The following is a 14,248-nucleotide window of genomic DNA, read 5'->3' as shown; positions in this document are numbered from 1 at the left end:
CAAACAACATTTTGACTGTCACAGTAAGCGTACCTGCACTCCTAAAAAAAATTTAAAGATATATGCATTGGCCTTCCTAATACTGCAAGTATTTCTTTCATTAGAGATAGGATTTTTAAGGGGAACTGACCAGCAGCAAGGGAAAACCAACACTGGGGTCTACTGCCACTAGTCACCAGCAGCCCGTACATTGCTTTGTCTTTTTTGTCTTTTCAAGTTCTTCTACTGTATTAGTGTTGAGTTATATTTTCGTAATTAAAAAAAGCCATGTGGAAATTTTGTGGTTAGTCAAGGAGAAAATTAACGCAAGAGAAGTTAAAATAAAGGTTATGGGGTATTGATTAGCCATTTTCCTGTTTGACTAATCAATTTATGGATGAAAAGAGAAATGTCATCTGATGATAGATATGCAGTCAATTGTGCATATTAAAGAATCACTTTGCTGACACTTGAAAAACAGCAGCTGGAAACATAAACACTAGTGTTCCGTGTAATGCATTTTATGAAGCTAAACCAAAAACGTGTGACTGCAGCTCTGGAAAACTATAGAGAACAGGTTTTGTGGAGTAATCTATACAAAAGGGTGGCAAAGGCACTATCAGGCTTCTTACTAAGTCCATGGAAAGTATAGAAGCCCGTAGTGGCCAATCAGATATCACAAGTTTATAGCAAAGCTTCAAACTTTCAAACTTTGTTGCCCTTGGCTACATGGTGAAGAGCTACAACAGATATTTCAGTAAATATATATAGTATGTATATAGTATTGGGGTGCCTGTCTTTACATGCACATGAATTTTAATGGAATTCCAGTCTTAGTCCGTAGGGTTAAATATTGAGTTTGCCCACTGTTTGCAGCTATAACATCTTCAACTCTTCTGGGGAGGCTGTCCACAAGGTTTAGGAGTGTGTCTATGGGAATGTTGATGATGATGTCAACTGATGTTGAACTAGAAGGCCTGGCTCGCATTCTCCGCTCTAATTCATCCCAAAGGTGTTCTATCGGGTTGAGGTCAGGACTCCGTGCAGGCCAGTCAAGTTCCTCCACCCCAAACGCACTCACCCGTGTCTTTATGGACCTTGGTTTGTGCACTGGTCCAAATCATTTGGTGGATGGGAGATTATAGTGTGGGGTTGTTTTTCAGGGGTTGGGCTTGGCCCCTTTGTTTCAGCGAAGGGAACTATTAAGACGTCAACATACCAAGATATTTTGGACAATTTCAAGCTCCCAACTATGTGGGAACAGTTTGGGGATGGCCCCTTCCTGTTCCAACATGACTGCGACCAGTGCACAAAGCAAGGTCCATAAAGATATGGATAAGTGAGTTTGGGGTGACTGGCTTGCAGAGAGTCTTGACCTCAACCTGATAGAACACCTTTGGGATGAATTAAAGCAGAGACTGCGAGCCTGGAATTCTTGCCCAACATCAGTGTCTGACCTCACAAATGCGCTTCTGGAAGAATGATTAAACATTCCCATAGACACACTCCTAAACCTGTGAACAGCCTTCCTAGAAGAGTTGAACCTGTGATAGCTGCGAAGGGTGGGCCAACTCAATATTTAACCCCATGGACTAAGACTGGGATGCCATTAAAGTTCATGTGCGTGTTAAGGCAGGCGTCACAATACTTCTAGTAATATAGTGTTATATATATATATATATATTATAGAAAAAAAATTGCATGTGCAATATTTTAGCTAAATTTGTGTGCCTCATTGTACGATTTAGCCCACAAGAGTGCATTTCAGATTTCACTGTTGACCTGCATGGGGAGATCTTATGGCATACATTCTAGTCCGCATGGGCCTTCATTTTGTAATCTATAGACTGTGCCTGCAAGACAGCGGAATAATTAGTGTAAAAATCTTTTGTCTTCTGGTCAGCAACACCCATCCTATCTCATTTTTCTTGTTTCAATTTGTGACATGCTGTGAGCTTGTTCTGTTGCCTCTCTATAGAAGAAAAATGTCACAATTATTAGGTTGCAATAAGATGATGTCATATATCACAATGACACAACTAAAATGACCTCTTTCTCTTTTTCCAGGAAAACCCTTTCAAGGAGAGAATTGTGCAGGCATTCTCAGAAGATGGGGATGGCCAGCTCAGCTTCAATGACTTTGTAGATATGTTCTCTGTGATGAGTGAAATGGCTCCCCGTGAGCTGAAAGCAATCTATGCCTTTAAAATCTATGGTAAAGGTTATGTAATAAATACAGGGGCATGTGCAATGTTTTATAGCAGACCTTCCAACAAATCCCTGTAAATAGAAGTGGGGATTAATAGGCAGCATTCTAGGAGAGATGAAGAGAAAAGTACTTTGTCCCTTTCTTCCCTCTGTCTTCCTCCTCTTCATTCCTCGTCTTCTTCTCTTTCTCTCTTTATAATTGTGTCCATCTTTTGCACTCTTTCAGTTTCTATCTCCCTCTCTATTTTTTTTTTGTCTGTCGTTTCATGTTTGGATCAGTGGCGTTGTTATAGGGGTTTGGACCACAGCCGGTGATACTTGCCACAGGGGTGACACCAAGTAGGAAGTGATATATATATAGTTTACACTATTGCCACACAAGCTATATTGCAAGTTAATGTTATTAGAAATTTTCTTTTCTTTTTCAATCTGCAGACCCTGTAATCTTCAGTAAAATTCAATGCAATAAGTCACCCTGAAGGCGTTCTGTACACTGTATACAGATAACCCGCAGAAATGTAATTTCCTGCCTGTGTAATTGGCTCATTGAAAGTCTGCACCAAAATACAAGTCACGTTTTCGCTATCCCCTGTAGTTGGAGTTTTTGTTTTGGTGAGATACTCTAAAAGGGTTAAATACTTCTAAAGGAATGCAGACACTGCAGCTTTTTTCCTCATAACATTAACACTGCACCAGGTAATTATAATGAACCAGTCCCTCCCATTTACAATTACTATGCAAGGTGAGAGCAGAAGCAGGTTGGAATCTGCAAAAAAGTTTGTTAAAATCCTTGCAATGTACATTAAAGAGGGAGTAAACCCGCTGACGTTTTGTTTTTTCTGACCTGCAAAGAAAAAGTCATAATGAGCTAGTATGCACCGCATACTAGCTCGTTATGAAATACTTATCTTAGAACGAGGCCCCGACATCTGGCCCGATCCACTCCGAGGGAGCTGACATGTTCCCTCGGCGTGTCTTCCGGGTATTGCGGCTCCGGCGCTGTGAGTGGCCGGAGCCACGATATCGTCACTCCCGCGCCTGCATGTGGGAGATTTCTTTCCGGCAGGTCCGGCGTCTGCCAGACTTTCAGCCAAGAATCCCCTGTGCGCATGCGCCGCTGCAGTCAGCGGCACATTACGAGGGTAATATCTCCTAATTATAGTCTTACCTGTAGGTTAAACTTATAAAAAAGACGATACAACCGCTTTAATCTTCTAGAGGGGGATTGTTTTTTCTCAACAAAAGTGGAGTTAAAGTTTAACCACTTAAGGACCGCCTCACACCAATATACGTCGGCAGAATGGCACGGCTGGTCACAAGCACGTACAGGTACATTGCCCTTTCAGAGCCCAGGCACGGGTCGCGCGCGCCGCTGCAGGCGGCACACTCGTGGCCCGGTCCTGAGCTCCGCGGCCGCGGGACCCGCGGACCCAATCGCCGCCAGTGTCCCGCGATCGGGTCACAGAGCTGAAGAACAGGGAGAGTGTAAACAAACCTCTCCCCGTGCTTCCTAGTGAGCTTGTCACTGATCGTCTGTTCCCTGTCATAGGGAACGTCGATCAGTGATGTCACATGCCAAGCCACGCCCCCTACAGTAAAAAAAACACACATTAGGTCACACTTAACCCCTACAGTGCCCCCTAGTGTTAACCCCTTCACTGCCAGTGACATTTTACAGTAATCAATGCATTTTTAATCACACTGATCGCTGTATTAATGCCAATGGTTCCAAAAATGTGTCAAAATTGTCTGCCATTACTATTAAAAAAATATATATTAATAAAAATGCCATAAAACTATCCCCTATTTTGTAGACGCAATAACTTTTGCGCAAACCAATCAATAAACGCTTATTGCTATTTTTTTTACCAAAAATATGTAGAAGAATACTCGGGCCTAAACTGAGGGAAAAAAAAATGTTTTATATATTTTTGGGGGATAATTATTATAGAAAAAATTTAAAAATATTTCATTTTTTTCAAAATTGTCGCTCTATTTTTGTTTATAGTGCAAAAAATAAAAACCACAGAGGTGATAAAATACCACCAAAAAAAAGCTCTATTTGTGAGAAAAAAGGGACGCCAATTTTGTTTGTGAGCTACGTCGCACGACCGTACAATTGTCAGTTAAAGCGATGCAGTGCCGAATTGCAAAAAGGGGCCTGGTCCTTTAGCTGCAAAATGGTCCGGGGCTTGAATGGTTAACCCATAACTAAAAGCAAAACTCTTTTTTAGTTTGGTGGGGTAAAGATGACTAGTGGATGTAAACCTTATTTGTAAAATTTGACCTGAGCACATATATCTGTAGTGTTTTCTTATCTCTCTTCAAAACCCTAAGTCCTAGACATGTGCAGAGTAAAATATTTCGTTTCGGAATTTCGTTTTCGTCCGAAAAATTAATTTATTTAGTTACTTCCGAAATTCGTTTTTATTTATTTAGTTTTTCGTTCAAAAATTGCATTTGTCCGAAAATCCACATGAATTACGGTCGAATCTGTCTTTGAAGGCTTATGGTGTCTGTCGAATGTATAAAGAAGATTCGACGGAGCTAGTATATAGCATACTTCGTGTGAACTTTAGAACCCTATTAAAGTCTATGGGACTCCAACGTTCAAAATCGAAAGTACTAATTTTAAAGGCAAGTTACTGTCCTAAAAAGTGTTTGGGGACCCGGGTCCTGCCCCAGGGGACATGTATCAATGCAAAAAAAAGTTTTAAAAACGTCAGTTTTTTCGGGAGCAGTGATTTTAATAATGATTAAAGTGAAACAATAAAAGTGTAATATTCCTTTAAATTTCGTAGCTGGGGGTTGTGTATTGTATGCCTGTGAAGGGGCGCATGTTTCTGGTGCTTAGAACTGTCCCTGCACAAAGTGTCATTTATGCAGGAAAAAAAAGTCCTTTAAAATCACTCGCAGCTATTATGAATTGTCGGCTCCGTAATACAGAGAACACTCATTGAAAGTCATTGATAAAATAAATAAATAAAGAAAGAAAGAAAGCATGGGGGTCCCCCAAATTCAATTACCAGGCCCTTCAGGTATGGATATTAAGGGGAACCCTGTGTCAAATAAAATAAAAAAATTGACGTGGGGTTCCCCCTAAATATCCATACCAGACCCTTCAGGTCTGGTATGGATAGTAAGGGGAACCCCACGTCAAATTTAAAAACAAATTGACGTGGGGTTCCCCCTAAAAATCCATACCAGACCCTTTATCTGAGCACGCAACCTGGCAGGCCACAGGAAAAGAGGGGGGGACGAGAGAGCGGGCCCCCCCCTCCCTCCTGAACCGTACCAGGCCACATGCCCTCAACATTGGGAGGATGCTTTGGGGGTCTGTGACCCCTCAAAGCACCTTGTCCCCATGTTGATGTGGAGAAGGGCCTCATCCCCACAACCCTGGCCGGTGGTTGTGGGGGTCTGCGGGTGGGGGGCTTATCAGAATCTGGAAGCCCACTTTAACAAGGGGACCCCCAGATCTTGGGCCCCCCCTGTTTGAAATGGAAAGGGGGTACAAAAGTACCCCTACCATTTCACAAAGAAAGTGTAAAAAAATTGTTAAATAAGACAAACATACTTTTGAAAAATTCCTTTATTAAAAATAAAAAAAAGATTCCAGCGGTAGTAATCCACTCTTGCTATCCAGCGACGGATGATATCTCTCCAGCGATGGTTGATCTGATCCTGCGCAGCGAATCCATCCATCTTCTGTCTCCACGGAGGAGACACTGCGGGGATCCCGGGGGCCTGACGTTTGTTCTATGGGGAGGGCGGGGCCACCCGTCACCTGACCCCGCCCCCCTCTGATGCAAGGGCAAACCCGGGCTTCCCCGTGACGTATGGGTGATCCCGCCCCCTCTGATGTAACACAGGCAGGTTTCCGTTACACCAGAGGGGGGGCGGGGTCACCCATACGTCACGGGGAAGCCCGGGTTTCCCCTTGCGTCAGAGGGGGCGGGGTCAGGGGAGGGGTGGCCCCGCCCTCCGCATATAACAAACGTCAGGCCACCGGGATTCCCGCAGTGTCTCCTCCGTGGAGACAGAAGATGGATGGATTCGCTGTGCTGGATCAGATCAACCATCGCTGGAGAGATATCATCCGTTGCTGGATAGCAAGAGTGGATTACCACCACTGGAATCTTTTTGTTATTTTTTTTTTTTTTTAATAAAGGAATTTTTCAAAAGTGTGTTTGTCTTATTTAACTATTTTTTACACTTTCTTTGTGAAATGGTAGGGGTACTTTTGTACCCCCTTACCATTTCAAACAGGGGGGGCCAGGATTTGGGGGTCCCCTTGTTAAAGGGGGCTTCCAGATTCTGATAAGCCCCCTGCACGCAGACCCCCACAACCACCGGCCAGGGTTGTGGGGATGAGGCCCTTCTCCACATCAACATGGGGACAAGGGGCTTTGAGGGGTCACAGACCCCCAAAGCATCCTCCCAATGTTGAGGGCATGTGGCCTTGTACGGTTCATTAGGGAGGGGGGCCACTCTCTGGTCCCCCCCCTCTTTTCCTGCGGCCTGCCAGGTTGCGTGCTCGGATAAAGGGTCTGGTATGGATTTTTAGGGGGACCCCCACATCAATTTTTTTTTATTTGACGTGAGGTTCCCCTTAATATCCATACCAGACCTGAAGGACCTGGTAATTGAATTTGGGGGACCCCCACGCTTTATTTATTTATTTATTTATTTATTTATTTATTTTATCAATGACTTTCAATGAGTGTTCTCTGTATTACGGAGCCGACAATTCATAATAGCTGCGAGTGGTTTTAAAGGACTTTTTTTCCTGCATAAATGACACTTTGTGCAGGGACAGTTCTAAGCACCAGAAACATGCGCCCCTTCACAGGCATACTATAGACACCCCCAGCTACGAAATTTAAAGGAATATTACACTTTTATTGTTTCACTTTAATCATTATTAAAATCACTGCTTCCGAAAAAACGGCAGTTTTTAAAACTTTTTTTTGCATTGATACATGTCCCCTGGGGCAGGACCCGGGTCCCCAAACACTTTTTAGAACAGTAACTTGCAGAATCTTTTCTCTCTGTCAAATCTTTTTTCTCTGTCGAATATTTTCTCTATATAATCTTGGACTACTAGAGGTAACAGTGGCGGCCCGTCCATAGGGGGTGCCTGGGCGCCCCCCCCCCCCCCAGTCACCAAAGAAAAAAAAGAAAAAAAAATGAAAAAAAAAATTTTTTTTTTTAAAACTGGCCCTTTAAAAAAAAAAATAAAAAATTGAAAAAAGGTCCTTAAGTGCACTGTGTCCGGGCGCACTTAAGTAATAGAGGGGGAATCTTTCAAAGGGGACATTAGTTCTAGTGAACAAATAATTCCTTTAATATGCCAGGATTTACACTCACTTTGTGTTTTGGGACAGGAAATTAAGTTAAATCTCCCCAATGGGACACAGATAGCAAAAGAATATTAAAAATTACAAGAGTTATAACCTTTTCTTTTCTAACTCTATCCAAAATGGAAAAAAAAAAAAAGTTTTGCCTATAGTTCTTGCACATTGCAAGGGAGTTTTCCTCGGAGCTTAGTGAATACTTTTTTTTTTTTGCAGATAATTGGGTGATGGCAATCAGTAGAGCTTCACCCTATTTACTTAGCTTTGGGGAAAATTCCCTTGCAAAGTGAACAGTCTTTTTGCCTTTAGTAAATGAACCTTGTTGCGTACATTTTTAAACATTTACAGATATCAAACATTCATATAAGTTTTGATATTCTTTTTTTTTTTATCAGAACAAAGTGCCCATGTACTTGTAATATGCCTTTGAGTATTGATGTCTTCAAGGACAGGTCTCATTAATGTGTTGGTTGTCTAGGAGAGATCTCTATTGAGCAATGTATTGAAGCAGCTACGCAGTACTGCTTAGTGAGCATAAGGCCCTTATGTGTGGATTTTCTTCTTCCTGCTCAGATTTCAATACAGATAATTTCATTTGTAAGTCTGATCTGGAGCAGACTCTTAACAAGCTGACACGAGAAGAATTGGAAGAGGAAGAGGTGACATTGGTATGTGAGAAGGTTATTGAGGAGGCTGACATGGATGGTGATGGCAAATTAGCATTTGCAGACTTTGAGAATATGATTTCGAAAGCCCCAGATTTTCTCAGGTAATGTACTTAATTAAACTAATGGTTATTTCAAATAATTTGTGTTAAAGTTCCATTTAGTAGCCATATGTTAACCCCAAAAGTGGTTGTAAAGCTTAATATTTTTTAAATTAAAATAACAAACATGACATACAATGGTTTTGCACAGAGCAGCCCAGATCCTCCTCTACTTAGGTCCCCCCGTCGGTGCTCCTGTCCCCTCCCCCCTGCTTAGCGTCACCTAAAAGATACTGACACTGACCCAAATGAAACCCTGAGCTAGCTTTTTATCTGAAATTTTTTTTTTTTTTTTTTTACACAAACATTTTTGTTTACATTCTTCTCTTGTACTAAGGAGAAAATGATTCATTGTATCTTTTTTTTCCATTCAAGAGGAAAAAGAGAAAATCCTAGTTTCTAGACTGAACTATTTATTAGGCCATCTGATTGCTAAAGATCAGGCTGGGTTTGTCCCCCTTAGGGGCCCAGGTGACAATATCTGCAGGGTGGTGCATCTCACACATTTTGCCAAACCTCGCTCCCACCCTACCATGTTATTGTCTCTTGATGTTCGCAAAGCTTTTGATACCATTTTCTGGGACTACCTGTTCTTTGCCTTCAGCGACACCTGCCTTTCTTGGATTTCTGCATTCTACGATTGCTTGTCCGCAGCCCTTAAATTTGCTGTCTTTACTTCTGAGCCTTTTGCAGTGTGTAGGGGCACCAAACAGGAATGCCCCATCCCCAATACTGTTTATTCTGGTGCTCTAACCCTTGACTGTTGCCATCCGCACTCGTCCAGACATCCGAGGCCTGGAACTAGTGCAGGACCATTATAAAATAATGTTCACTGACTACATATTTTTGTACGACTCTAGCTCCCATACCTCTTTGCCAAACTTTTTTGCTCACCTTTTTGACTTTGGATCCACATCCCAAGTCCAAAGCCCTAAACCTTTCCCTCTCCCTAGATTAGCTATTGGTTATCCGCCTCAACTGTAATTTTTCATGGCCTACTTCCTTGCCATATATGGGTGCCCGTCTAGCCCCGTCATACAATTCTCTTTACCAGGCTAATTATCCTCCTTTGTTTAGGAAACTCTCAGGTCTTCTTACCTCCTGGGCCTCTTTCTAGATCTCATGGTTTGGCAGGACCCATGCTCATGGCATGATGTACTTGCTTAAACTTCTTTTTTTTCGGGACCTTCCAATCCCTATACTGAACCATATCCTTTGTATTGAGCATTATTTGACTTTGCTACAGTTTGCGGCTGCCTGCATCAGCTTTGTACCATAGACAAACATTAGGGGGTTTAGCAGTCCCTAATCTCAAATCACACTACATTATCGACCACTCATTTCTTTTCATGCTACCACTGAAATTCCTATCTAGGTTATAGCAATTGTGGACTGCTCCCCCTTCCCAGTTTTTAACCTTATATGGACTCCGCCTCAGTATAGGCCCAATCTTTTGGACACTCAGTGCTGTTATTGGACTCTGCTTATTTGATTTCCTCCCATTGGCCTTTATCCGGTATCTTAGACCTCCCCCAATTTCCACCAGCTAATGAAAACCCAGAGGAGTTTCGCTGGTGGAAAATGTGAGGGACTAAATACGTATACGAGTTTTTGATGGCATCTTGCAGGGTTTGATGACTACTTACATGAGCATTGGTAAACTCTGGCCACTGAGATCTTTCTTTACACTCAACTCTGTCATCATGTTTTCTCTCTCCTTAAACTCTATTCGGATTCCCCTAAACCATTGACCCTATTTGAAAATAGGTGTCATAAGGACCCCTCAAAGGATTTGGTGTCCAACCTCTACAGATCATTGACACACAACTCAGGGACCGTGTACCCTTTTTTATTTTACAAAGTGGGAAGCAGACTTGGGTAAATCTCTGCATGATTCCTCGTCAAACAAAATTTGATACTCCTAAATACCCAGAAGAATCCCTACAAGCTCCTCTCCCATTGGTATATGACCCCATTGCAGGTGGTAAAATGTGTCCCCTCTGGTGGTCCTGCCCCAAAGCCATAAGATTCTGGACCCAGAGCTACTCATTGAACAGATCAGTTCTAAATATTTTGCTGGCATGTGATCCCTGGGAACCCTTGCTGCATAAGCCCATTCTGTCCTTGACTAAAGCCCAGAGGAAGCTACAGAGGTTTGTCTTCCCGGAAGCTGGACAAACATTAGCTAGCCTTTTCCTAATTTTGCTGAGGTCAAACAGTGACTCATGGGGACCATGGTCCACAAGAAGCTTACATATATCCTAACAGACACCCATTATTGAAAATTTGGGACCCGTGGATTGTAATGATCAATCGGGTCTAGACCGCTTTTAGCTATCCATATGACTGCTCATACAGTCTGATTGGATTACACAGTGGACTGAATTGTGTGGAAAACCGCCCTTCTTCTTTTTTCCACTTTTTTCCTTCGCCCCAGGCAAATTCCTTTCTCTTTTGTCTCCCCCCCTCCTCTTCTTTCTAACCACAGGTTGTTGTGGAATAAGGTGGCTATTCCTCACTCTTCCTTCGCCCCTCTTCTGCCTCCTTCTTGGGCATTTCTGTCCTTCCCCCACCCCCTCTTCTGCTCTTTCTCAGGGGGAAGTTTTGTTGGACAGGATGCTCTTCTACTGGGAAGCCTTTTCTGTTGCGATGGGGACGAATCTCTACACTTACAGATTTTTATTCATGTGTGATGAATCCCTGTGTATTGCTGTTGTGTGCAGACAGATTTGTTCTTTTTAAAGTATGACATTTTTTTACTTTAATGCATTCCTTGCATTAAGGTAAAAAATTGTCTAGTGTTTGCATGCCTCCCCAATACTTACTTGGTTCCCACTCAATCCAGCACTATGCCCATCTGTAGTGGCTCTCTCCTCTCTTGCTGCATACACAAGACAGAGAGGCAGCAGCGGGCCAATTGACTCCTCTCCTTCTGCCAATCAAATTCTGTGGACAGAGAGTGGGGGGGGGGGGGGGCATGTTTCAAGCTGTGTGTATCTATGTATCTATAGATATACACAGCCCAACTCTGGAGTTCTGATCACACAGTGACAGAAGTAGTGATCTCCTATGCTGCCATTGAACTGACCTAACTTCTGGAGTTCTGTCATGCAGGCGGCAATGCTCTTGTCCCTGGGCCAGTGCACTGCGATGATTCTTGCTCCATGGGGTTCTCTCACTGTAAGAGTTGTTGCCCTCTTATAGACTGAGCCATAGCTTCTGAACAAGCCTTTCTGCCCTCCTTCCCCTGCCCTCCTCTGCCCTCTCATTGACTGAGCTATAGCCTCTTGGCCCCGCTTCCCCTGCCCTCCACCACCCTCTCATTAACTGAGCTATATCCTCTGAAAAAGCCTCTCTGCCCCACTACCCCCCCCCCCTCTACCCCCTCACGCACAGAGATCTCAGGAGAAGAAAAAAAAGCTACATGAAGACTCCTGGGATTTGTGATGTAGATATCCCAGGAGTCAACAGGAGAACACATTATGTAATTTGCCTAGGTGATCACAGCAGAAAAACAAAAAAAGGGTATCTAGACATCTAAATATTTTTTTTTTTTTAATATCCATTAGTGTTATAGGAGAGGGGAAATTATTCCAACAACAGCAACTTTAAAAATAGGCTGAAGTTCCACTTTAAGCTGGCCATAGATAATTTTTTTTTGTTTTGTTTTCATTCAACCTGCTGGCAAAAAAAGTGAATGGTTTTCTCGATCCTCACAAGCAAGATTGATAGAGAAATATTCCCCGTAGGAACATTGTATTCTGACAGCGGGATAGAATATACTGACCTATGGCTGCAGCTGGCTGATCGAGAAAATGTTTCCAACAAGCCCATTTGACAAAATGTGATCTAACGATCAACTTCAGTTGAACAGGCTCGGCCACACAATTCAAATGAACTAGACAAATTTCAAACAATCTATGGCCAGCTTCACTTGCTAACCTTGTCTACTGTGCATGCATTCTGGGGCCTAACTACATTCCCAGTAATGAAGTTTATTAAAGCAGTGGTCATCAACCCTGTCCTTAGGGCCCACTAACAGGCCAGGTTTGCAAGATAACTGAAATACATCACAGGTGATATCATTTGCTGCTCAGTGATTGCCGTATTCTAGTCTGCATCTCCCCAAGGTAATACGTAAAACCTGGCCTGTTAGTGGGCCCTGAGGACAGGGTTAATGATCACTGTATTAAAGGACAAAAGCATAAGGTAAACCTTTTGCAGTCATTTTAACAGATTTAACATTGCTGACGTGGAGGATTGTCCTGTAGTAGGTGACCTCTGCATCAGTCTCTTCTTCCCTGCAAGTGGGACATGAACTCTGGACACTTCACTAACTCAGAAAGCCCAGGTCATTTATTCCGTATGACACAGACGTAATAAGACTTTGGTTGCAGCTTGCATATAAAGATACTTAATAAAACTTTTGCCTTGTTTCTCCTTTCTAGTACCTTCCATATAAGGATATGAGGATGATGCAGCCGTTTTCTCTGGTTCAGGACAAATGGAACTCAGGCCTCCAAGGGACCCAGTCTTTCCAACTTGCAAAAAAAATACTGTGTCCATTTGCACAGCAGAAGTAAACTTCACTCCGGGAAGTTCGGTGTTCTTTAATATCAGTCATGAACTTGCTTGCATTTTATACTCTGAAACTTTTATTATCTTTAAAGCAAAAATGTTGAAGGATTTTTAAGATCTCTTCTCTTCTAAAGAAGATTATGATTATTGTGAGGGGCCATATGTGCGATAAAAGGGTTGTACTCAAGGAACTTCACAACTGTATTGGCATGCAGTACATTTCATTGCTGCGTGTTATCTCTGGACACTCATTGGTTGTGCAACACCAAGCGAATCAAGATTATTTAATGTTGTTTTGTTTTTTCTTTACATGCATTTTTTCTAAATTATGATACCTTGTCATCAAATTAAGGAAACGATAACACCAATAGCATGGAGTACAAATGACATATGCTTTTTCAAGGGCTTATATCAGTGGCGTGTTTCGGAAACGGATGCCATTCTGATTTTCAAGATGTCTTATATAAGATGTCTCAGGAACAAAGGACACACGCACACCTAAGGAAAGCTTTTCCTGATGAAAGCAATGAAGAGCAGAACTAAAACCCTATAACTTACCTGGCAGGTTGCGAATGGGAGCATACCTGCAGAATGTTAGACTTTATTCTTTGGCAGTTGGGGTATCTAAGGTGTTCTATGAATCTGACATGCTTGTCACTCAAAGTATATGCCAAACAAGCATTAATATTTAAAGACATCATTTGGCCGTATTGGATAAACAATTAATTTTGACAGGTGATCTCTTCTTTAGATAAACTGAAAATATTTGTTCATGAAGGATATAAATGTGTGCAATGAACTATCACAAGGGCTAACATGCAAGAAAGTATACCCCCTACGGTTTATGAACTTAGTAAGGATGGAGGTCAATACATGCCTCTACCATAATAAGTCACTGAACTTCTAAAGGGCATTGCTTGCCTGGGAGAACCTTCATGGCAATTTGTACAAATTCTCCCAGAATTAATATGGTGCCTTTTATAATCATGCTGAGTTTCTGAACATTTCAAGAAAATCATGAACGACTTTTCTTTTGTTCTGGAAATGCGCATATTTATTAAAGATATGGAAAATTACTTCTGTTTAAAGTAAAACAAAGTGTGTTGTAGAGTTATTTCTTCTTTACGTCCTAGAGTATACTAAATGTTCAGTGCTAATGGGGGCTAGACCAAGGCAAGCTTTGTTCTGTCTTTAGTTCTCCTAGATCTCTCTAGTTGACACTTCAGTTGATAGTCTTCAATTCTGGAAATACCTTCCATACTCCTTGCTCAATCATTTTGCACAGCCAGTAGGAAAATGTGTCTATGAGGTTTGACAAGATATTTGCAAATGCCTCTCCACTGGACATTTAACACTCTGT

The 14,248-nt window shown here is 42.1% G+C and overlaps 1 protein-coding gene across 3 annotated transcripts in view; it reads left to right on the top strand.

The window, feature by feature from the left end:
• Positions 1–13,986, top strand: part of CIB2 (calcium and integrin binding family member 2) — a 52,557-nt gene extending 38,571 nt beyond the window's left edge. For all 3 annotated transcript variants that reach the window (XM_077472690.1, XM_077472688.1, XM_077472689.1), the window contains 3 exons: positions 2,047–2,194; positions 8,118–8,313; positions 12,759–13,986. In XM_077472690.1, coding sequence (XP_077328816.1) covers positions 2,047–2,194; positions 8,118–8,313; positions 12,759–12,780 — 366 coding nt within the window. In that variant the 3' untranslated portion in view covers positions 12,781–13,986. The remainder of the gene's footprint in view (positions 1–2,046; positions 2,195–8,117; positions 8,314–12,758) is intronic.
• The last annotated feature ends 262 nt before the right edge of the window (positions 13,987–14,248 follow it).

Source organism: Lithobates pipiens, unplaced genomic scaffold (assembly GCF_037356315.1).
Source record: "Lithobates pipiens isolate NorthernLeopardFrog02 unplaced genomic scaffold, aLitPip1_a1.2 Scaffold_8, whole genome shotgun sequence".
Classification (NCBI taxonomy): domain Eukaryota; kingdom Metazoa; phylum Chordata; class Amphibia; order Anura; family Ranidae; genus Lithobates; species Lithobates pipiens.
Note: the sequence above shows the minus strand (reverse complement) of the source record. Positions and strands in the feature narration are given on the sequence as shown.